The 24,917-nt window shown below is 34.4% G+C and overlaps 2 protein-coding genes across 2 annotated transcripts in view; both read left to right on the top strand.

Annotated features, from left to right (window-relative positions):
* The window catches only part of LOC140729428 (uncharacterized), a 92,060-nt gene extending 91,035 nt beyond the window's left edge, over positions 1-1,025 (top strand). Inside the window, exon 10 of the mRNA XM_073049153.1 lies at positions 889-1,025. Coding sequence (XP_072905254.1) covers positions 889-1,025 — 137 coding nt within the window. The remainder of the gene's footprint in view (positions 1-888) is intronic.
* Positions 992-21,009, top strand: LOC140729429 (zinc finger protein 862-like). Its single transcript, XM_073049154.1, has 2 exons — positions 992-1,107; positions 15,157-21,009. The coding sequence occupies exons 1-2, from the start codon at positions 1,104-1,106 to the stop codon at positions 17,337-17,339; spliced, it is 2,187 nt and encodes a 728-aa protein (XP_072905255.1). The 5' UTR covers positions 992-1,103; the 3' UTR covers positions 17,340-21,009.
* The last annotated feature ends 3,908 nt before the right edge of the window (positions 21,010-24,917 follow it).

Genomic DNA, 24,917 nt, shown 5'->3' with positions numbered 1-24,917 from the left:
GAAAGACAAGACAGAAATATATATGTAAGCTAAGTTTAAAACAATATTTCTGGTCATTCAGCAGCATATGTTCCAATAATATTATATACCTTTCACCAGTACAAAGGGAATGCAATAATCACAATCAAATATTGTTAGTTATATGTGCTGAGTTTCATAAAGTCCCCATTTAGGAGGCAGCTTGCATCTTGCTGGTCTCAATGCCCAAGGAAAGTATTGTTATCTGTGGCCAGGTGATACACTGCACTTGAGGGCACCTCTCCCTTCCTTCCCATTCTTCCCTCCTATTCCTCACTGCAATAGCCCAAATGGAGATGAAGGGCCTTTTCATTATCCGACATTTAATTGCCTAAACCCAGTGTGTGGGATGGGGGGGGAGGGTGGAGAAAATAGATTGCTATTGATGCTGTGAGAATGGAAGATGGTGTAGGACAGGATGGTTATATGGAGTCAGTGAGAGTTTTTGTGTTCATATGTCTGTGTGAGAGTGTGATTCCTTTTAATGGTATTACCTTGGTGAATCTTGTGAGGTCAAGACGTATCTTGGCACACTACATCTCTGAGCAGAAATTGTTACAGGAATTGCCAATGCAAAACACCTCTTAATTCCAGAATTTTTGGCTTGTACTTTACAAAACCATAAGCTACTCTGAGTTTACCTTGGTGAGTTACACTGAAAGCTTTGATTATATTCTAATGTCATCTAATTCTTTGAAGTCTCTCCTGTACTGAATGTGGAGTTAGTTAATAAATGTTTTCCTTCATACTTAGTGCAGTTCTTGGGATAACTGCACACAATATACAATATTAGAGCTAAAGTATCATGGTCAAGTAATCTTATTGAAAATTGTCCATCAATCTTATATTTCTTCATTTTGTATTTTGCAGCATATGTTCAGCTGAAGTTTGCATACGTGACGGACAAGGCATTTTATGCCATGGTAAACAGCAAGTGCAGTGACAGCAGAAAAAAGATTCGTTACATTTTGGGAGTCCGGGACAAATCTGAAGATACTCCCAAGTAGCAGCAGTTTTGTGTGGGTTTCACAGTGGAAATCGTGGGGCTAACACTGAAGAAGGAGAGAAGATGGGAGCTGAGGTTGATGGGTGTGTGCGTTTACCAATGAAGGAGGAAATTTTTGTTTTGTCTACATCAATAATGTGAAACAGCCCCCAAATCAATTATCAGAAAAGGACAACGTGAAGATTCAATCCATTTCAGTTATTTTCCGTCAGAGTAGAATTGGCTTTAAATGAATCTGCTAATCCCTTGTCCTGATGCCTGCCACTACTAGAAAGCAGTGTATATTTATTTAATTTATTCTTTCAGTAAACGTACTACAAAAAACAGCTGACAACATTGCTACTACAAAATAAAGAGAATGGAAATTTGTTCTTTATTTGTGCAATTTGACTCAGTTTGGGTGATAAAATTAAAAGAGATGTTACACAAATGGATAGGAACTAGAAATGACATTGACATTACTGAGAACAAGTTAGTGATTCCACCTGATTTTTCTCCCTATTTCAGTCATATTAGTTCTAGCCAAATACTGACTTATTAACTGATTATTTGAGAGTTAGGTATGTGGTAAATTAGCTTATTTTTTCCTTTAGAACATTCAGATTGTCTCGGCCTTTGCATCCATCCCCAGCAAATGTTAGGTGTGGCATGTAAGCAGTAAATGAAAAAGCACAATAGGGATACATTTGATTTTTATAGTTTGCTGCTGGATATATTTCTCATTGATTGCACTTAAGCAAAAGCCGATGCATTTGCTGGCTCCTGGCAGAGCATTTGTTTTCTGCTGGCAGAAAGTGTTGCTGCTGCAAACCAAGTGGTAATTCAACACATTAACCTCTTAAATATTGAATGTATCTTAATATAAAATGGAAATTTTACTGATAACACTATTTTTTGTAGTGTGTTTATACATTTGTTCATTTTGTAGCCTCTTAGTTCACATTTTTTAATTTCCATTTGTTAGAACGGGTGTATGGACTTGGAACTACTCCACAGACCTGGTTGTAAGTGGGTAAAATTGTGAAATCCAGTTTTCAATTGTGAGTGGCCCTCTTTCCTATAGGAAGTCATCTGTAATAAAGTGCAAACTTGCTAATGTAAGGAAGGTCACAAAGTTTATTAGAAACATGAAGCAGAACTGATATATAATAAAAATAAAGTTGGTTTCTTTCAGTACTTGAGGATGACAACCCGTTTTTATTTGTTGTGATAATTTAAAGGATGATGTACAGATGATTAATTTGTATTTCTACAAGTATGTGCATCAAAATAGATCCACATTATAATGAGGTTAAATAATAACTAACAACAATTAGTCAAAAAAATCTAGTTTCAACAATGTTTAGAGTAGAAATAAGGAACCATAAGCATATATCAGGCACTGAAGAAAAAAAATTAAAAAGTTAATTTTTGTGAGAGAAATCTTATATATTCTGAGTGGGAAGTTTTGCTTAAAATTGAAGTTGTCTCCTGCATGGTATAGAATTATTATATTTATGTTCAAAATTTTTATAAATCTTTACAAAGGTAGTCTTTATCTATAATTCTTGGTTAATTTTCATGCACACTTATTGGAAATGTGACTTTTTCTGAACTTGTCTCCTTAGGAACAGAGAAAAAGGCTTTTTAGTCCCTGGAACCTGTTGAACTGTTCAAGCAATTATGAGTGATCTACAATGTAATGCCTTGTACTAACTATGCATTTATATATCATAATTGAATAGCAAAGATATGTTACTTTTATATTTCAATTTAGCACCTGACTAGGCAACAACTTTAATTTTGGTAATACTGTGTTTTAGATATATTTTTGATCTTCACTTCTGAACAATCTAGTTTTATATATTTTACACCATAATTCATATTACTAAACAGCCTAACAACTAGAAACTTTCTCTCAATGTATCCTATTGATTCCCTTTAAAGTCTTAATAAGAAGGGAAATCAGATGTCTTTCAATATCTAATTTCCAAGGTTTTCAACTATGTCTATGTAATGTCTTCAAAATTTAAGCATTAGAATCCAGCTGTCCTTCTGGTCAAGCCAGTGATTGGCAGATTTGAATGCAGTACTCTTTGCACATCTATGTGTAGGTACAACTTGGTTTCTACTCTGTTGTATTCTGATTCTCAGTCAGTTCTACAAAATTTTCTGTATGCGTTCGGGATATTTTAATGATTTCTGTATAAGGATCCCCAACTCACTTTGGATGACTACTGCCTTCAGTTTTAAACTATTATTAAGTATACTGGTTATCCTATGTTGGTCTACCTGTGTGGCCTTTTGAAGTACATTGATTATATATTTTTTTCCTGTACGTAGTTTATTTTTTATAGTGCTGCCTGGTTTTGTTCATTAACAAAGTTGATGCCCATAATGCACATGACAAATAGTTGAGGCCCCAACATGTACTCTGTGGACTAAGTACTTGTCCACAGTGGCTATCCATCCACTCTGTCTCCTGATGCTTGGCCAGTTACCAAACCAGATCAATAATCTGCTTTCAGTTTCATGCACCTATCAAAGAAAATAAAACTGTGTTCTTGAAAACTTTGGTTTGATTTTTAATTAGAATAATTGAAGGTGAATACAACAACCTATAAGGTTCAGTAAGTATATCCAGCAACCTAACTGAATGTTTTGTCCCCTACTTCCATTGATTTAAGTAATCTGAATCAGGAAAGTGCTGAAGTATATTCAGCTGGGCTCTTTAGGTTATAAAGGTAAAAATTCTTTGAATTCTTCTCTTTATAATCAATCAGTGGCGCAGCCTAGAAGAATGTGTGTAGAATATGCCTCAAATTGGAATTGTAGCCTCTAATAAAATATGATTGCAAATGATGAAATATCCCTTGCTTGTATTTGATGATTACAGATAGGTAGGGAAGAAAATGGTGAGAAAAGATCAACATAACAAAAATCATAGCTTTCTTTGTGACACGGTGACACAGCAAAGATAGAGCAGATTGAGAAAAGTGATAAAAGAGATAAAATATTGCTGTTACCAGAACTAGAATGTATTTATTTTCTGTTACATAATGGCCTGTTGCAAATAATAGTTTCTTAAAGCCAAGTACGGCCTAAGAATCTCAAAAATATTGTGCTTTGTTCCAAGATATTTTTCTTTAGAAAATATAGATAATATTTTCTGTTTTAATACTTGAAATCATTGTGAATTCATTTACCTTTGTTAAATAAACTGAGTAAGCAAGGGTCTGATCAGTTTAGGTTTGTTCAGAGTAATCAGATATCTTAAATGAGCTTGTGTTCCATTCAATTTAATGGGACAGGATTTCATAAGAATAATCATTAAGAAAATGTGGTGGATACATTTTATTATTCTGAGCAAATTCTGCCTTCGTAAAGAAATTGGGTAGTATTATCTGACTAGGATCTGTAAACATCTTTAGTAAAATCATCATTAGGGAATCTGATAAAACATTGCTAATGTACAACAGTTTGAAGGTGAGCATGTCGATTCTGACATCTGAAAAAGGTCTGCTGGGCTATAACCATAATAAAAAGTGAACAGGCCAATGCCTGATCCAACTTAAACCTAGTGTATTATTAGATTTGATTTGGGTATCCAAACAAGATGAGTTTCAGGTCGTCTTAAAATTTATTTAGGTTTACAAATTTGTAACTTCACAGCATGTCACCCAGAGTTCTTACGTTTTTGCCTACAACAAGAGGGCATGTTAAAAATTTAAATAGTATGTTGGAACACTTAACTGCAGAATTCTTCTTTATGCAGTTAGCATAAAGATTCATTGGTCCAAAATCTGAAAGATTGCAGCTGTGTGTTATATTGATAAACTACCGGTAGTATTATAGCTGCTGTTACTCCAATTTATTGCCATAATACCATTTTATGAACTCCTAATGAATTGTGTTGGTCTGTAAGTAACACCCATATTAAGAAGATGTAAAGGAATGCCTAGTTTTATGGTATTTATTATAAATTTGTTATAATAAATATAAATTTGTTAAATGGAGATTATAAAGTACAATGTATTATACATCGTTGACTTTCTTTGACAAAAGATTGCAAACATTAAAGATTGTAAATTTTTCCCAATATCTGCACATTTGAAGCTTACACGGAACACCTTAATTCATGGTTTCCAAATCTTCCTAAAGAATGGGTTACGCTTCTGTAAAGTTCTAGTTACAATTTCTACTTAATGTCCTTCCAGATCTGAATCAGTTTTATTTCTGAAAGTTGAAATTACATTTCATTGTCTCAGGAGTGACAGTAATAGCTTCTGGTTCAGAACAAGTCTTGCAGGACTTGAAAGAGCAGAGTATTTTTCAGCATGATCAGGAAGAAATAAGCATTTGTTGTGGGGCTTTATGATTGTATGCCTTTGAATTATTAATATACTGACAAGCAAACCATCTGTATGTGACAACTCAGATATGACTAGCTTTCTAAGACTTTTTGATTTTTCAGTAGATATGCTGCTTATATTTTAGAGAAAGTCCAAAAGTGTTTTTCTATTATTTAGCATTAGTAATTAGTGTAATGCTGTTACAGCACCAGTGACCTGGGTTCATTTCTGCCGCTATCCGTAAGGAGTTTGTACGTTCTTCCCATGACTGCATGGGTTTCCTCTGGATGCTCTAGTTTCCTACTAAGTTCGGAAGACATATGGGTTTGTAGAAAAATTGGTCTCATGGGTGTAATTGGGCAACGAGGGCTTGTTGAGCGGTAGGGCCTGTTACCATACTGTATCTCTAAATAAAGAAAATGATTGCTTATGGAAGGGAACCACGTCCATGTTGGAAAGAATGAACTCACTTTCATGCAGTGTGACCAATGATCATGTAAGAAAAGTTTAGAACAAACCACATCTAAGGCAAAGTACACAATATTAGAGAAGAAATTTGTCCTATAAACAGTATTTTGAAACTCAGACCAAAAAATTATGCTATAGGAATGTGTCATCACATTTTCCTGAACAGCGAGGTTTTCATGGCTTAAAATAATTTCTTATCCAAATATAACTGAATTTTCTAGATCATCTGAATTAAACTACTATACAAATGTTTTGATGAGATTGTTGGCTGATGGCAAGTTATGGGACAAATACTTTCATTCAATAGATTCTGATTGCCATTGGCTATGCTCATTTTATGTAGGACACGTGTCCAACACAGAGAGATTGTATCTCATTCTCCAGTCCCACATTCAGTATGAGGTGAAACGGTGCTACTGTGACCAACTGCAATAGAGGGTGCTAAATTTGAATTAAATTGAACTTATTGCTCAATATTCAAATACCACCACCTGTTGAATACTTTATTTGTGACTACAGAATACATTATTATGTTGATATGTTGCAATATGGGAAGACATTGAGGAAAATTCTTAACAGTTAAAAAGCCTATGTACAATGAAATTCTGCAGTATTAAAAGAAAATGATAGGGTTTCTAGTAGTTAAGTCAGCATCTGAGAAGAAAAAATCTTTCTTAGGAAGAATATGTTAGAACCCTTTTGAAGTAGATCTCTATCTGAAACATCATATGATCTTTATCTTATATATTGATTTGTATTTTTAAAATCTTTAGTTTTTATGATAAATTTAGAGTACTTAGCCTGATTTCTGTCACAATGTTTTGCAATCACATGAGTGTAGAGCTTGATCTGTCTATTCTTAGACATTGTCATTAATCGATTAACCAGGACAATAACTATTATTGTGGTAAGCCAGTTATCAGAAATATTTATATTGTGACAGCAAGGACCTGATTCATGCCATAATTTCCTCACTGCATCATTTATTTTTCTCTTAATGATTGTTAATGAGTTTTTATTGATAATCATTTTGTCTGACAGTACGTTCTTGATGTACCACCATCTTGGTCCCCCTGTAATCTTTATTCACAGCCACTAACTCCATAGTCTCTCCATGACTAACACTGAATCAGACAGGTTACATTCTGTTATCTTGCTGACCAAGGGTTGTTTCTCCACCCATATCATCTCTATAATCAAACCACTTTTCTTCCCCTCAGCAACACTGCATGGCTGTGTATTATTTCAACTCATCGGCTGCCTATTTTATTGCCTCTGGACTCAACCTAAGTCAGACCAGTCCAGGCTGGCATTTCAACTAGTCCCTTATCTTTAAGTGAACTCATCTAAGTGAGAGGCCCAGTCCCATTTCTGTGTCAGAAATCTTTTTGGCTGGGGGTAATGGAGAACAAGTTGGTTGGCTATCCTTGCTGCAAGTTTGCACCTCCTGCCCAACATCTGGATTGCATTTGAAAGTCAAGAATAAACTTTGAATCATGGAGAATCAAATCATTATCCTGCTGCTTAAAGTAGATTAGTACTCAGGTGTATTGGTTCATTTTAACTCTTATTATAATTTGAAATACTTAAGAGTTCCTTGCTGAAATGTGTTGCTGCTGTTTTTAATGTGTTATAAATCAGGTATAAGAGTTGCTGCAGAGTTGAGCTTCTTAGTTTACATTGGGGGGAAACACTGAAGCAATAATGAAATTCGAATACACATTTATTGGAACTGGGTTATTTTGATTTCAAAAGAATAGGCATCATTGAGCCATATCGCATATTACAAAACAAAATCCAGTGACTTTATGCTATAATCTGAACAGTATAAAACCATTTTCAGATGTTTTGACTGCACATATCATCCTTAAGGCAGAACTCAGGGAAGAATTATCTGACCACTGTTTGTATTCTAATAATCTTTGTATATCTGCAATGACTCTTCTGTGGTGTTTGCAAACTTCAAACTTCCAATATTCTGTTGAAGGACATAAACATGAAATGGTAATTTAGCTTTCCCCTCTAAAGATGCATTTTGATCTGCTGAGTACAGCATTTTTTAAAGAAATTCTTTATGTTTACTGTTCTGATCACTCCTATTTGGTTGAGTCAGTCCTGTAAAAAGTCTGTTTTTGCCTAAACTATTTTATTTGTGTTTGCGTTTGGTTGTTTTATTTTTCTTTGATCTCTTGTATTGGCCATTGGAATGCGGTGATGTAGCTCCGAATTAGTATTTCATGAATCAACACGTGTGTTGTTGCCTCTAGCATCTCAAAAGACTTTAAAAATAGAGATGGAATGGAAGCTAATAAAATTTTGGAAGCTGGAGGGATAGGGAGAGAGAGAAAGACTTAGTATTGCAAAAGGGACAGATTTTAGGTAATTCTGAGAAGTTCAGTGGTACTATTCAAGGATTGTACTGTGTCTAAGCTAGTACTGTACAATGACGTTAATAGTTAAGGGAACTTTATTAGTAGAAAAGATGTTACCACAGTTTTTATATGAGTAAAGTATAGGACCCATGTCATTCAGCTTGTAAATGAATAATTTATTGTGGAGCAGATATCATTGAGATAAAGTGATGAGGAATTACCCTTTAAAAACTGGACAACCTTGAATTTGACATTATTTTTCTGAAATTACAGTTTCAGTCAAATTCCTGTAAAATTAGATTGTCTTTGAGAAAATCTTCTAAATTTGTAATGAATATTTTAAGATTTTCCAGGACCATTCTACAAACTATTACTAAATATTGCTATTATTACTGTATCTACTTCAGAGCTCTACAAAGGTTGCCTGAAACACATTTTTCCAAATGATGATCTGTTTCCATTTCTTTTAGCAGAAATTTAATGTTTTCATTAAAGTGTTAAGATGGGGATAGTAAATGTTAGGCGAGGACACAAAAAGTGAAATACAAATTGAATTAATAACATTTATAACATTTTCCTCAGCCTGTTGAACAAATGCTCACTGTTTTGTCTAGAAAGTAGCTTAACTAGCATCTTAAAATCTTCTAAATCTGTGAAAGAAAGATAACTTGAAAGTGAAAATCCCTATGCCTCGTCAATTCAATTCCCCTTGTCCCCATTTCCCTTCCCTCCCACAAACTGACAGATAGTTTCAGTGGTTGCCAGAAGAAAATCAGTTCTCTAGTCCTTGATTTTACATATTAAGGACAAGTCAGACATTCAATACTATTATCATTTCCATGGAGATAAATGGACTTGCCTCCATTTATTTTCATCGCTGTTTACTCTGCTTTGTATATATATTGTAGGTTTATAATTTTATCTTTGCTGAGCTTATTTACTTGGGTTTTATTGTTGCATTGTTGATAAATTAAAATGAATATTTAAAGATGAAGATATACTTGTTCTTTTATTCTTTCACTGCTTACATTAAAATTTGTTCCCCCACAATGTATCCTTTCAATTTTCATTTATGCATCTTGGAATTATGATCCAGCTTGTGAGGTTGGGGGCAATGTCATGGAAGTTTTGAATATTCTTGTTTTATCATGTGTTTAATGAAGAATAGAAAATTGTGAAAATTACTATTGATAATAAGAAACTGAAGTTTTAAAGTAAAAGGTAAGTACATTTTAAAATCTGCTGCAATGAGTGAATAGTTGTGAATGTGTGAATAGGCAAATGTTACTGTCTCTGCTTGAGATTCTGTTCTGCCCTCTGAGAGTAGTCCTTAAATACTCCAGTTATTTGAATCAAATAATGTATTTGTGAACCTCAAGTGTTATTTGTGATTCAGTTAACAACATTTTTGAAGACTGTTGATTCAATTTCCATTCCATTGGCCTTAGCCCAAAACTGTAGGATGACAATTAGTGTGGAAGTGTTCCACTCGTACTTTTGGAAAAAATGCTGAATTGAAGCCCTATCTGCATTCTCATTTGCATGTAAGTAGTCCTAGGGCAGGAGTGTTACCTAGTCAATATTTATCCCTCAATTATCATCACTAAAAGAAAGCAGAATAATTTGTCATCTTAATATTTCTGATTATTGGAGCTTGCTGTGTGCAATTTGACTTGCTTTTTTAACTTACAAAAGTGGCTTAGCTTTAAAAAAAAAAGTATTATTGGTTATGAAGTGCTTTGGAAGTTCTGATATTAATCAAGTTTTTCTTTGGGTTTTAGCCCAGTTTCCTGATTTTTGAAGATTTCAACAGAGAAAGAGTATTTAACGAAAAGTAAAGTTCCGTTGTTTTTAGAAGGCTGAGAAATTGACACATTTCGTTGGAGACGTTGGTCAATAAAGTTTTTTTGTAGTTCTAACATTTAAGTTAAAAGGGCATCTGCTGCAAATGAACATACTTGTTTTAAAAATTGCCAGTTTCATTCGTAATTTTGCACATCAATTTGGCAATTACATTGAAAAACTTGAATCTAAATGTTGAGTGACTGAAGTTCTCAATTTATGGCAATATAAATTGTATTTCTTTCTTTTTTAAATCACATTTGATTATGTGTAACTAATTTTATGCAACACTTCAATTTGCCTATTCTATTTTCTGGTGATTATGTTAGGGAGGATGAAAGTGCTTCCCTCTTATATGAAGTTCTTCATAGCAAATGCTGTGGAAGTAATTGGAATGCTGATGTTTCAGTTAATTCCAAATTTGAGATGTAATATATCAACATTGGATCTGAAAGCTAAAGTTAACCTTATAAATGTCCTGTTCTTTTATTGCACAAATAGCAGGAAGAAATACTACTTTGTAGTTATGATATTTTAATGCCACTGAATGCTTGAATTAGAGGGTGTAAATTGATAATGTGCTGGTATACTCTTCTTGAATTAATTTGTAATATCAGCTGTTGCAACCTTGTTTATTAGAAGTCTAGGAGCATAAGAGAAATATAATGCAAATCTGGACTACTCCTTTGTTGTTTGTTTTCAAATCTATTTTGTCTTTAATCACATTAGAAATTGTCTCAGCTGCTTAATCACACCTGAAATCAAATGAAAATCTATGGCTACAAAATGAGAGGAAACTGAGAGTTGGGACAGCAATCAAACTATCTCCTCATCTTATTAGTAAAATAATCATTATTTATTATCTGTGCTGTCTCTGTGCTAAATTTTCTTTCCCCTTGTATACACAGCATAGCACTTCACGGGAATGTAAATAAGTCTAGACTGAACAAAAGAGTCCTATATTGGAATTTAAAATTGCTGGCTGTTGGAGAGCTACACATGCACATGTTAAATATTATGAGGCAAACACGTGTATCCATGCAAAATTTAAAAAAAATTAAGATGCCTTTTGGTCCAGACTGCACTGTACCTGCTCTACCCAGTTCCAATCAGTAAAAGACAGATTTTGTAAAGACATCATTGATTTCATTTCATTTTATTTTTTCTATTTAGAGTTATATTCCTCTCAGAGCTTACACTAAGAAAGTAATCCAGATTTACTCCTGTTTTACATCAGTGGTTACTCTTATTCTGTGCAGTTGCACACATGGCATTCAATTTCTCTTTTCAATTAGCCTGATACATCCAAATTGTTGGTACGCACTGTATTGTACCCAAATTTAAAAGATATTGTTTTGCTGTTATACTCTTATACCAATAATACACGAAAAGATTACCGTGTATTTATAAAATGAAATATTAGAATTGGTACCTTTAAGCTTTCACAAATATTTCAGGATGAAATTTTCTTTTAAAAAAGAACTAGTGAAATTAATAGCTGTTTTATTTGTACTGCTGTTTAGATGAAACTGCAAAGCTACTGTACATTCACCGATTGCACATGTAGGGTTATCTGGAGAAATTTTTGTTGTCTGTGATGCATGGTTCTTTGAAATACCATATTGGCTTTAGACAACATTCAACTATACTTAATGGAATGAAGTTAGGTATTTTACTCGTGGGTATAGACTAGATTCAACATAAGATTGTTATGGCTTGTGGTTTCCAGTTTAAAATAGTGCTGTAAATTTTAATTAATACCAAACAATTTCCAATTTTAACATTAAAGTTGACATTCATGTAGTTATTGTTCAATGGATTAGTTAACATTTGTGGAGAGAGATAAAGTTAGTAATTCATGTTGATCTTTTGTCAAGACTATGAATTAATATTCCTTCAATTTATAATTATTGTAATTTCCTTTTCTTAAAAAAAGTAGTTTTACTTTCTCAGTGTTTGTTTTTTCACTTTCATACCTGAATTTTGAATTTGATGGCTGACTTATGCTCGCCTGTTCCATAGGGTCTTCCTTCCTCTGATTTCTGTGCATATGCATTGAAGCATAAATCACCTAGATGAGCTAAAGATCAGATATACATTTGATTTCCTGCTTTTCCTTTCAGTCCAGCGGCAAAGCTTTGAACTAGGCCTATTAACTGTGATCCAGCTGTGGCGTATGTAGATTGTGTGAATGGAGTCTCCAACCATGAGTAAAAAAGTGCAGACAAATGGTTTATTTATTATTATTTACTTAAATTAATTTTTAAAATATGGGACTTTTAAGTGTTCTTTAATTATTTTATTATACTTATTTATGTCTATATAAATTGATCTAATTATTAAGAGATATTTTGAAAAATGGTTCAGAGGCATTTGACAACCATGAGCTGGACTTTGCAGTGATAGCACCTCAGAATCAATTGCCTAAAGCCAAATTACTGCACAGTCACCCTGTCATGATCAGGTAAATGCAGAAGGCAAACTACAGCGATGTCAGCCGAAGGGAATGATGTAGATCCAGTGTCAATTGGCCTACTATTAAATTTCCCTCTTTCTGATTCAAATTCTGAATGGCTTATTAATCATTCCTCATCTTTTTTTAGATGCTAGACATCCCTGCCTGTAGTACTGGGTAAGAAGTTTGCAGATTCAAGTCTGTCTTCAAATACTTAAACAGTATAGTAAAGTCTCATGCTTATGTCACATAGGACATAATCCCAATATTTTGAAAATCTGAGGAATTATTGGCTTGGTGTTCTGGCCAATATTTATCTCTCAATCAACAGTAGTAGAAAAGGTAACTATATTGCTGTTCATGGGAGATTATGATTTCCAAAACTGGTTTAAAAAGTACTTAAAATAGCCTGAGAGTGCTTTTTATTTGATTGGTGAGGCTTACATGTCTGTTCACACAGGTCTTGTTGGTCTAAGGTGCTGTACTGCCTTTAATTTTTGGGCTGTTGATTACTAGGCATGAAAAGCCAAGGGCAAATAGAAGTCTAATAGGCTGTTCATTTCCCGGTCAGCAAAGTCTAACCCGTGATCTTGCACAGCTTGTTTTCTTATGCAGCAGAATTAGACTTCATTGTTCCTTTGCATATGGCTTCATTTTCCAACTATAAAATAAAAGACGTACAATAACTTGTGATACTTTCTCTTTCTGTAGAAATGTGTAATCTTTCTTTGTTTCATTGCTTAATATTTTAACTTTTGTATACCATTGACCATGGAACTGTTGCACTCTTTCACATAAATAAGTTTGTTTCCTGAGTTGGCTCCCTGACATGAGCTATCTCTATGTTCCCCCTAATATTTCTAATCCAGTTTAGTTGCAGGTGTTCTCTTTGAATTGTTATGTTCCATCCTTCAGATCATTACATGATGATTGCTCGAATTTTGTATTTCTTCCATTTTTTCCATTCACACTCATGATGGAGAAAGTCTTAACACACAAGTGAATCAAGATTGTAATCATTACTTTTGCTAAATTAATAGATGGAGTGCATCCTGCTGTAATACCAGTTCATTTGAGTTATTAAGAGTATTTTTAAATATACTTGTAGAGTTCCTATGTATATGGTTCAGCAGAAGATGTAACAAGTTGTTCACTGATTAAGAGATATTTGTAACACTGGCAGTTCAACAAATGGTATCTACCTCATAAACTTCTCATGTGTTTGTAAGTGAATATGTCAGTGTTACCTATTACACTGTTCATTTTGTTTCTATGCTTATGCCTTTTGACACAGGTTTTAAGGTATACAACGTAATACTGAATGTACTTTGACAAAATAAAAGGATTTTGTGATGGAAGGTTTTTAATAGATGGATGTGATTTATTTTCTCTGTATGTACATTTTGTACTTTATCTGGGTATTTAATGCATTATGTAGTGATTGTGGTGCACGAAAGTGCACAAAAAGGAAAAGTGACAAATCATATTGAAAGATTTGAATATTTGGTTGCAAAAACAAAATGCAGTATATTTTCTATTTGTGATGGTGGTAATCAAATATTTTCATTATTTTCATATTTTCATTTTAGGTTTTTGAATCTCCAAGCATTAGTTAAATCTTGTGTTGCTGTAAATTCTTATCGTACATGTTTGAAAGAACAGGCAGCTTTTCTTGAAAAATTGCTTTAATGGAATAATGATCTTCATAGTTTCAATGAGGTCTCAGTTACTTCACCCCAAATTTTCATAATACTAAAATATTATTTTGATGGGTTAGATGATTTAACTTGTTTAAGTTTTTTTCTAAACTGTAAAGTTGTGTAATGTAGGACAAAATGGCTTTCAAAGTGGTTAAGAACTTCAGATTTTTCTCTGGGCTGGAATAGTTTCAGAGTTACAGCAATAAATACATTACTAAACAGAAAATAGCAATACTGGCTCAGGTTTTCCTGTCAGACTTTCAGTAATCAGTGGCACCCAGTGATATTTATGCAGAGTGCAGAATAAATTCAGTTGTTTTGGGAGATACATGGTTAAACTCAAGTATTCAAAAGTTGCCCAAGTTATTTCACGTAAATGGCATCTTGCTTTCTGGTTTGTCATTGACGTGCATCAAATGGTATGAAGTTGCTGTAAGTTCTCAACAGATATCTACTAAATTCATGTAGAAAGTTAATTATTAGCTTTTCTAGTCTAAGGACCCTTTTAGTGACATGATTAACGTTAACTACTGCTAACCAATCTGACTAAATATTAATTTCCAGTTCAGAGTTTCATTTTAAAATTATGACTTTAACATTTTATAAATCCTTCCCATTTTCTCCCTTCATTGTCTTTCTCTCTTTATTTCTATTAAATCCAATTTGAAATTACATTCATTCACCATAAGTTACAATTTCATCCTAGTCCTTGCACAGTTCATTGCAAAACCTTGCAGCTCAATAGATCCCAAATGCTTTTAGCCTCAGTGCATCATTGTCAGCTTATGCTTTAGTGACCTGCCGCATGGAAAAAAATAATTAAAACCTATTCAGCAAGATGTCATTCATAGTACACTGGATTGATTCTGTCATTCTGTAAAAGATGATCCAGAATGTGATTAGATTTAAGAGTAAAGTTAAACTTCTAAGTTCTGAACATGGTTTTTCTTTTTCCTCATCCTAGCTCAAGAAGGACAGACTCCTGTCCCAGTTGTCATGGATGACACAAGTGAGCAGGAGATGGATTCAGCTGATGAGTCGATGTCCAATGAGATGCTGGCTACAACAGATGAAATATCGAAAATATCAACTGGTACAGGCCGGAGGATCAGACGCTTCAAGCACGAGTGGCTGAAAAAGTTCTGGTTTCTGCGCTATTCACCTACTCTAAATGAAATGTGGTGCCATGTCTGTAGGCAGTACACTGTACAGTCCTCCAGGACATCAGCCTTCATCTTAGGTTCTAAGCAGTTCAAAATCCACACTATCAAGCTTCATGCCCAGAGTAATCTTCATAAGAAATGTTTACAGCTTTATAAGCTGAGGATGCATCCAGAAAAAACAGAAGAGATGTGCCGGAATATGACGCTGTTATTTAATGTAGCCTATCACATAGCTTCTGAAGGAAGGCTTTTTTCAGACTTCAGATCATTGGCTGAACTGCTGAAAAAGTGTGACTTAAAGATCGTTGACCAATACTTGAATGAGGGAGACTGTCAAACGTTAATTCATCACATTGCAATGTCTCTTCGTGAGGACCTCTTTGAGAGGCTCAGGGTGTCGCCATTTATGAGTGTGATTTTGGATGGGCAAACAGATGACTTGGTTGCTGATAACGTAGCTATATACATTCAGTACATAACTAATGAAGGGCCAGCTGCTACAGAGTTACTGTGCCTACAGGAATTGAGTTCTGTTACAGTGGATGGTTATACTCAAGCACTGGATAGGGCCCTTGGTGGCATAGGGATCAAATGGAAAGAGGAAAAAATAATTGTAGGACTGGGGTTAGATGGAACTAATATGACAACAGGACTAAGGGCGGGTTTAGCCATGAAGATCAAAAAAGCTCTGCCTTGGCTACTCTCTGTTCCATGTGTGATACATAGGCCTCACCTGGAGGTATTGGATGCTATTAGTAACAAGGAACTAACCTGTTTGGAAGAACTAGAGAATAACTTAAAACAGTTGCTGAGTTTTTATCGTTACTCCCCCAAACTTATGTGTGAATTAAGAGCTACTGCAGCGACACTTTGTGAGGAGACAGAGTTCCTTGGTGACATTCGAGCTGTCAGGTGGATCATTGGAGAGCAGAATGTCTTGAATGCATTGATCAAGGATTATTTGGAAGTGATAGCTCATCTTAAAGATGTTAGTGGTCAGGCCCATAAAGCAGATGCTGCTGCCATTGCTTTGGCTCTGCTGCAATTTCTGATGGACTATCAGTCAGTTAAGCTGATCTATTTTTTGTTAGATGTCATTGCTGTACTTACGCGGTTGGCGTTTATTTTCCAGGGTGAGCACTTTCTCATTACCCATGCAGATGACAAGATTGAAGAAGCTATTGAAGAAATAAGTAGATTGATGGAATCGCCAGGAGAGTACTTACAAGAGTTTGAGGAGACCTTTCACGAAAACTTCCATGGTGTTCCTCTGAAAAACCTAAGAGTAGCAGAGGCCAAGTTTAATTCAATAAGAGAAAAGATTTGCCAAAAAACACAGCTCATTCTAGCTCAAAGGCTGGATTGCAATAGCCGTGCAATCATTAGAGCATGTCAAGTGTTTGATGTTGCTACGTGGCCGCAAAATGAGGAAAATCTGATGAGTCATGGTGAAGAAGAAATCATGCACATATATAAGCACTTTGAAGTAATTCCATCTTTTACAAAGGAAATTGGACAAGATGGCAGAGACATTCGGGGTCATTTATTGCAGGAATGGAGAGAGCTCAAATCTGAGTGTTACAACAAGAATGGTTTCAAGGAGTTGAGCCGACACATTTTTAAGTATAAACAAAGATTCCCAATACTAAATAGGATTATTCAATTGTTGCTTGTTTTGCCAACTTCAACAGCAGTTTGTGAGAAAAGTCGTGGTGCCTTTTACCGGATACGTAACAATAACAGGTCTCGACTTAACCTTGACCAACTTAATGACCTTCTGACTATTGCTGTTAATGGACCACCCATTGCAAGCTTTGAGGCAAAGAGAGCACTGGACTGTTGGTTTGAAGAGAAGTCAGGAAACAGGTATTCTTTGTCACCAGAGATGTTAAGCAGAGTTACTTCACTGGACCAGAAGCCAATGTTACATGGCCTAGAGTTGGGAACTGATGGTGTAACAGATATTTATGAAACCATAATGTAAATGGTTGGTGCTTTTAAATACTTATAATATTATTTTCTCCATTTAATGGGACAAACACAAAACACGTTGGTACTTTTTGAAAATGACATTTTGTGACATGCAAGTACAGATACCAGACCAGTGAATTCACTAGAAATTTGGTAAAATTTCACCAGTCAGCCAACTTTTAGGATCCAATTCCTAGATTTATTGTCACCTTTAGAAAATCAGATATTGAAAATTAAAATAACCTGCGTGATATGGTCTGCTAAAATGTTGGTGCTGTTTTGTCACCAAAACTATTGACTGCAGTTTGCTTTTAGTAATGCAAACATTAGATAATAAGCAAAGTCATTATAATTTTTTTTGAAAACTGTGGTTATTTATGCTGCCTAAGACTGACACAGGGTCACCTTGATCAGTCTTTAACTAACCTCTTATTTACATAAACAATAAATAATTAACAATTAGTGTTTCATGGGAGAGGGAAGGGAGGGGAAGAGTTATAAGAGATATAAAATGTATAGCCAAAGGGATTAAAAAGTATATGTATTTACATTATTTTTATAGATGATTACTGATTATACATTGTCACGCTTTTCTGTCAAGTGAGCATGTCTTAAAAATGGCAGGAAATGAACAAATGTATCAAGGAAATATATTTTCCTTTTGCATTTCTTTATTATTGTGGGAGGAAGCACACATTAACAGGCACAGCATTAGCTCACCATGTCCAGCTCTGTTTAGTAAACTAAGCTAGACTAAAAATCTATTGATATGTGTGCTTATATAGCTCTGGTGATAGAAATTATTTTCATGTCTGAGATAATTGACAGACTCAATTTTTCATCCAGTTGTAACTGGATGGAAGTCTGTGTGTGAAATTGTCCTGAAATCTCCTATAGTGAGACTATTTTGATAATTTCAGTTGGAGAATGGTAAAGTCATATAGCAATATTATGTATTGCAAGAATAATATTTAAACATTATCTTTCGTAGCATTTGTTGAAAAGCATAGCTTACTTATAATGCCAGATGTTGTCACTGGCTATAAAGCACTTTTATTACATTGACATGTATAAATGCCACAAAATCACACCACATCTTAGTCATGCTATATGTCTGTGGTTTTTACTCAGAATACAGTTCTGCACAAAAATATATTATTATTGTTAAATCAACATATCCACATGTTTAAGCTATTTTTTCTTCAGAAATCTTCTACTGTGAGATTGAGACTTTAGTTGTACATCAGGTATGAATTTTGAGAGTTTGAAATAGAAACCTTGGAGGAACAAAAAAAGAAATACTTTATTAATGTAATAATTCTGCATTAAATTAACTTTACCAGTAGAAGTACGATTCCTGTCTCCAGGTGTCATTGGCAATGGTCAGTAAAGTTTACCAAGTAAATATGAAAGGCTGCTATTTCTACGTGCCCTTAGTATAAAATTTACCAAATGTAGCTCAAGTTTTTCCATGACCACAACAAGCTTTTGCCATTTAAATACTGTACAGCCATTGCTGATGCCATTAACTCCAATTTAGGCAGGATATTCAATACTTGATTGGACTATCATGTGAACTTTGATATTAAGGTAAGCAATGCTATTTGTACAACCACAGATTAAAATTATTATATATCATTTTAAGAAGACGACTTAATTTTCTCCGTCTTTACGGCTCAAATGACAAAGATTTGGGGAAAACATGTGATTGCCTGTTCTATATACTCACTTAACTGAGTAATCTTAGAAATATCTGTGAATTTAATCCTCTGCATATCAGTTACCAAGTGCAGATTTATAAATACAGCAAAACTCACCCTGAGAATGGATACAAAATGATAGGGGCTTTAATGTGTTAGAAATTGACGAGCAATTTGAATATACCTTTACTGACAAAGTGTGGAAATGTGATTAAATTTGTATTGTATAGCCTTGCTGAACACTAATTTTGGCTGCCGATAGTGCATATATCCTAGGTAAGAATTTTAAAACTGATTGCATTATAGTGAATTCATAACTCTTAACTAAATAAATAAAATTCAGAATACTGTGAAAGTTTTAGAAAATTTTTATAGGGTTGAGCATATTAATATCAGTTCTGAATATTAAAATTGAAGCTGATTTTGCTAGCAGGTTCATTTCTGTAGTACAGCCTCTTCATAAAATATATTTTCAAAATGCTTTGTTTAGTGACTAACATTAGGTAATAAGCTTACTTAGGAGCTAAGTTGCTGACAAGTCCTTAAATTGTCTTAAATGTAATCAGTTATAAGGATTTAAAATGTACAAAGGCAAAAATCTTACAGCAATTAAAATGCTTTTGGTTTCTAAGGTTAAAATATTTGTGCAATCTGTGGTTTGATCAGAATCGGAATACATTTTTCATTATTGGTGGACATCATTTGTAATATCTGCAATTGAAGATTTGCAAGATTTAGTCAACATAATTAATCTCCAGTTTTAATATGGTTTGTATATTTTTAATACATATATATTTTTATAACTAAGTGTAAATTGTTATATTTTAAGTTACTAAATTTACTTTTTCAAAATTGTTTACTGTGATATAATAAGTAATCAATAGATTAACAATTACAGTAAACTAATTAATAATTTAGTTAAGTAATTTTTATGCAGAACTGATGGAACTGAGATTGAAGGTTAAAGGTTCAAAATGGTCACCATGGCCATGTTGGGATTCATGTGATACTCTAGGGGTCAGAGATCAATTGAAAAGGAGGAAGATGATGTAAGTGCATTGATAAAGCTAAATGAAGTCCACCATAAATGCAATAATTTGAGCAGACGGCTATGTGGGTACATGCAGTTAGCTATCTTTCCAAATTTGCCTTTTTATGGTTTACGTGTGTGGACTAACCATTATGCATATAAAAATTGAACCATCTGGATATAATAGAAAAAGTATATATTATTGAAGGGCCTCTTGGCAAGTTCAAAGCACTTTTCAGTTGCCATTCTTATAGTTTCTATCATTAATCTCTGTTGGCCAAGGGAACATAAAGGAGAGAATGGCCTTACCAAACAGGACTTTGTGTTGGAACTTCACTTAGATGTTGGCATTCACCTGGAGACAAAAACCACATAAATGACATACATTGTATTATGCAATTTGGTTGGTGATGGTGTCACTCAAGGTGCTGAAGACAAATTACTGTATATTTACTACTGGCTACATATATGATTTCTTTTTATTGTTTAGTTAACAATATAGATTTTTAAGCACAATGTAGCATCTATTCATATTGTGTTTCCTTCAACAGAACCCATCTTGTTGTATTTGCTAGTGAATTTAAAATCACAGATTATGCACTTTTATTGATAAATTTATTTCTTTTGTCTCAATGTTAATCAATTTTAATTTTACATTACCTCCCCGATACCATTAACCTTATTTACTACCAAACCTTCAGGATTACTATTGGCATTTGTCAAAAACTATGTTTGATTACTTTTTTTTAAGATGTCCTCCATTTGATGAAGCACTTTGGTTCATCCTGATTTCCTACTCGATGAGTGTGTATATAGGGGATTTGTAGGTTCAAATCCTTCCTCTCAGATGATATTTGGTTTTATACACATATGCATTGCAAATTTGTGTCCTATGAATTTACTTTTGCCAAGACTTCATAACAGTCAAAAGAATAAAGTAATCATAAAGTAAACTTGAGTCATTGTCTGAAGGATCCCTAATAGTAGAGTCAATTTCAGATTTTCTTTTAAGATACTTGCCAGTCAGCCCCTATATTTTAACTTGATTTAAAATAATTTGAAAAACAACAAAGTTATGAATAGTTCATATATTATGTGTCTTCATTTGAAAGATGGTCTGTTGGCTTTTTTAAAATGATAGAGTAAGAAGGATTCTGTTTAAATTTTTGTTTTTAACTCTTCCTCATTCACCTTTGTTCTCTGTCTCCTTCACAGTAGAGCATACATTCAGCTTTCCATAGAAAGGAAGTGCTGTTAGGGCTTCAACATTGTGGCTCCTGCAACTCCAAAGGATTTCATTTTCTTAAGGTTGCATTTGTAATCACATATATGAAATGAAAACTTTTTATCGCATATAATGTTGATAGCAATTTCCATTTCATATGGAAAAGCATTTCAGTATTGATCCGGAATTGACACTCAACAAGATGCCAGAGCAAGGAAGAGAAAGGAGTTTTCCACTGTTTACATATGGCATTGAGTGAATTGTATGCAAATGTTAGTATCTTAAACCCAGCTGGCATAAGGTAAATGTTTAAGGAGGTTGGATACTCCCATCTCCCTTCTCCATTTTGAACATATGCATTTGTGACATATAGAAAACAATGTCCATCCAGTAATACAGGCAGAGTCCTTTGCTGGCAAGGGCATTATAGACTTGCATCCTGCTACTGAATTGCAATTACTGTTTTCAGACTGGTAAATTCACCGTAAGATTGCTCCTAAGTGTTTGTAAACACGTTCCTCCCACTGCAAGCTCAGTTAGTGTTAGTCCCAGACAGTTTCCTTTCACTTTGCTCCACCTTGAGTTCTTACTTGTTCATTCTGGTTCACTTTAAGATGTCATTCATTGACTGCACCATATTAAAGGTAGAACTTAAAGATTTTATGACTTCATTGTAAAGTTGGATATATTTATCCAAAAGGTGTGCTTCTCCAGAGTACCCCAATCCTACTTTGGTGTAGTACACTGGTTTTCAAGCGGCAGTTTTTGTGTGAATTACCTTTAAGGTACTTTTGATGATATTTACCAGGGAAATTTGGATAGGTTATCATACACAGTACAGTTTCTTATACAATTTTTTGGGGGGGGTACTGCAAAGTAATTAGTGATGACTACTGAAAATGAATTCAGCAAATTTACTTTGATTGTGATGCTGTGTGCAAATAATAGAATTCTATAGGAAGGAAGAAGGTCACTTAATTTGAGATAGTTGTGCGAGCTCCTTGAAAACAAGTTATCAAACTATCCCGGTTTCTCCCAAAACCTGCAGTATATTTCCACTTAAAATATGCATCCAGTCTGCTTTGAAAATTACTTTTGCTTCCTTTACTCTTACAGATTATAACAGCTTGTGTTTAAACAAATGGGTGTATGGTTTCTTTTTGTGATTGTCCCTTCACTTTTCCCAGTGATTCTTTTACCAGTTATCTTAAATTTATGGTCATTGACCAATTGTAGCTTTGTCATTACTCTGTACAAATTCTTCATAATTATTAACACCTTTATTACTTTTTCCCTAGCTCTATGCACTAAGGAAAACACGTAGCTGGTCTCTCATCTCTGCACTCTTACCAAGGACTTAATATATTTTCTTATACTTGCTGCTTGAAATCGAACACTTTATCACCTGCCCAAAGCACAACATATAATTTATAATCCATACCACTGTCAGTAACAGGTGACATTAATAACACAGCAAAGCTTATTGAAAGTGCACAATTACAAAAAAAAAACAATGAGTCATTTTCAAAATTTATGAGAAGGTTTTATAATGTTCAAAAGTGGATGATCTACTAAAGTACAGTTACTCTTTGGCATCAAAAACTTGCGATTCCTGGTGAAATACTCAGCTTCAGTTTGCATTGCTTTGTCTTACCTGATCTGTGAGAGTGCAGGAGCAGACATCCTATAGTTCCGTTAGTCTGGGGAACCTAGAAGGAGGAAACAGCCAGGGTTCACTTTTAATGAAGGATGAGGGAAGAAAGGTAAACCAAGAGGTGCCATCAAAAATAAGACATGAAAATCTTCCAACATTTAAAAGCCAGAACCTAAAAGTTATAATCAAGTTTAGATAAGCAGTCCTTCCAGGTGAGACAACACTTCACTTGCAAATCTGTTGGGGGTGTCTCCAGTACTTGGGTGCTCCCAGTGCAGTCTGCCCTACATTAGTGATACTCGATGTAAATTGAGGGATTGCTTTGTCAAGCATCTCTGCACCATTCCCAAAAATTTTGTGGTAGCCAACCATTTTAATTCTTATCCTCACTCCCATTCTGACATGGTGGTCCATGGCCTCCGCTTCTGCTGTGATGAGGCCACCCTTAGGGTGAGAAGCAACACCTCATATTCAAACTAGGCAGCCTCCAACCTAATGGCATAAACATCAATTTCTCCTTTTTTTCCCCCTCCTCCTATTTCCCACTCTGTCCTCTTACCTCTTTTCTTCACTTACCCATCACTTCCCCCAGTCCCCCTCCTCCTCCCCTTTCTCACATGGTCCATGCTCCTCTCCTATCAGATTTCTGCTCCAGCACATTGCCTTTTCCACCTATCATCTCCCAGCTTCTTACTTCATCCCTCCTCGCCACTCACCTGCCTTTTTATAGCTTGTCTTCCTTCCATTCCCCCCCCCCCCCTTTTTATTCTGGCACCTACCCCCTTCCTTTCCAGTCCTGAAGAAAGGCCTCAGCCTGAAACATTGACTGTTTATTCATTTCCATAAGTGTTGCCTGATTTGCTGAGTTCCTCTAGCATTTTGTGTGTGTTGCTTTGGATTTCCAGCATCTGCAGAATCTCTTGTGTAGATCAAATTGTCATGCAATTTATTGAGACTTTAAAATTATTTAAAGTTCAACTAAATGGGATAGCCACTTAATTGGGCCAAAATGTACTGGTCCCAGTGTGTCCCAATTAACTGGAATCCACTGTGTATATATATTTTTGAAATAAACAATGCTAATATTATGCAAATAAAAATAATTCGAGGAAAAGCTAAAACTTTTTATGAGCTTTTTTTCAGTTTTCAATTTATTGTTGAACTTTTCTCCAGATGTAGCAGACTGTTCATATTTAACAGGTCCATTTCTTCCTCTCTCCACTGCACTAAGCCATAATACTCTTAGAGGGTAATTTTATTTTTCATGTTATTTGTAGGTTCTGTTTAAGGAAGTACAGTATGTAGTTTTTTTTCTGAATATTCAGACTATATTTCCTGTCTAATTAAAATTTCCTGTGTAATCTATATGTTTAATAAAAACAATAATGTTTAATGCTGATGATTTCAAATAAGTTGAACTTCTTGTAACATTTCTGTAACTTTTTTGTAACATAAAGTAAAACAGAAAAAGTTGTAAATACTCAGTGCCCATGGAGAAAGAAACCAAATCAATATTTCAGTTTGCTAAACTTTAATCAAATCTAGGTAAAATTAGTACTCATATATGCTTTGAGCTATAGAGAAGGAGGAAGGGTAGATGGAACAAAAGTGAGTCTCATTGATTGGGTGAAGATTAAGAAGGACTGAATGACACAAGTGACAATGCTGCTGGCTGAGAAAGGATGATTAAGATTTGTAATTGCAGCTGATCAGCTTGGCGGGTACGCAAAGAGAAGATGAATGGGAATATGCAGAGTGGAAATGAAACTTTAAAAGCACTACAATTGTTGGCAACTTGAAATAAAAAGATGTATGAGAAAATCTCAGAATTAGCATCTGTGCAAAGAAAAATAGTTAATACTACACATTTATCACTTTTCATAAACAGCCTGCTCTGATACAAAACTGAAAGGACTATCATGCTTGGATTCAATGTTGAGGCCTTAATGTGTGTTTTCTGAAGATGAAATGCAATTTCTAAA

The sequence above is a fragment of the Hemitrygon akajei genome, chromosome 6 (assembly GCF_048418815.1).
Source record: "Hemitrygon akajei chromosome 6, sHemAka1.3, whole genome shotgun sequence".
Lineage (NCBI taxonomy): Eukaryota > Metazoa > Chordata > Chondrichthyes > Myliobatiformes > Dasyatidae > Hemitrygon > Hemitrygon akajei.
This window is presented reverse-complemented; position numbering and strand designations above follow the sequence as displayed.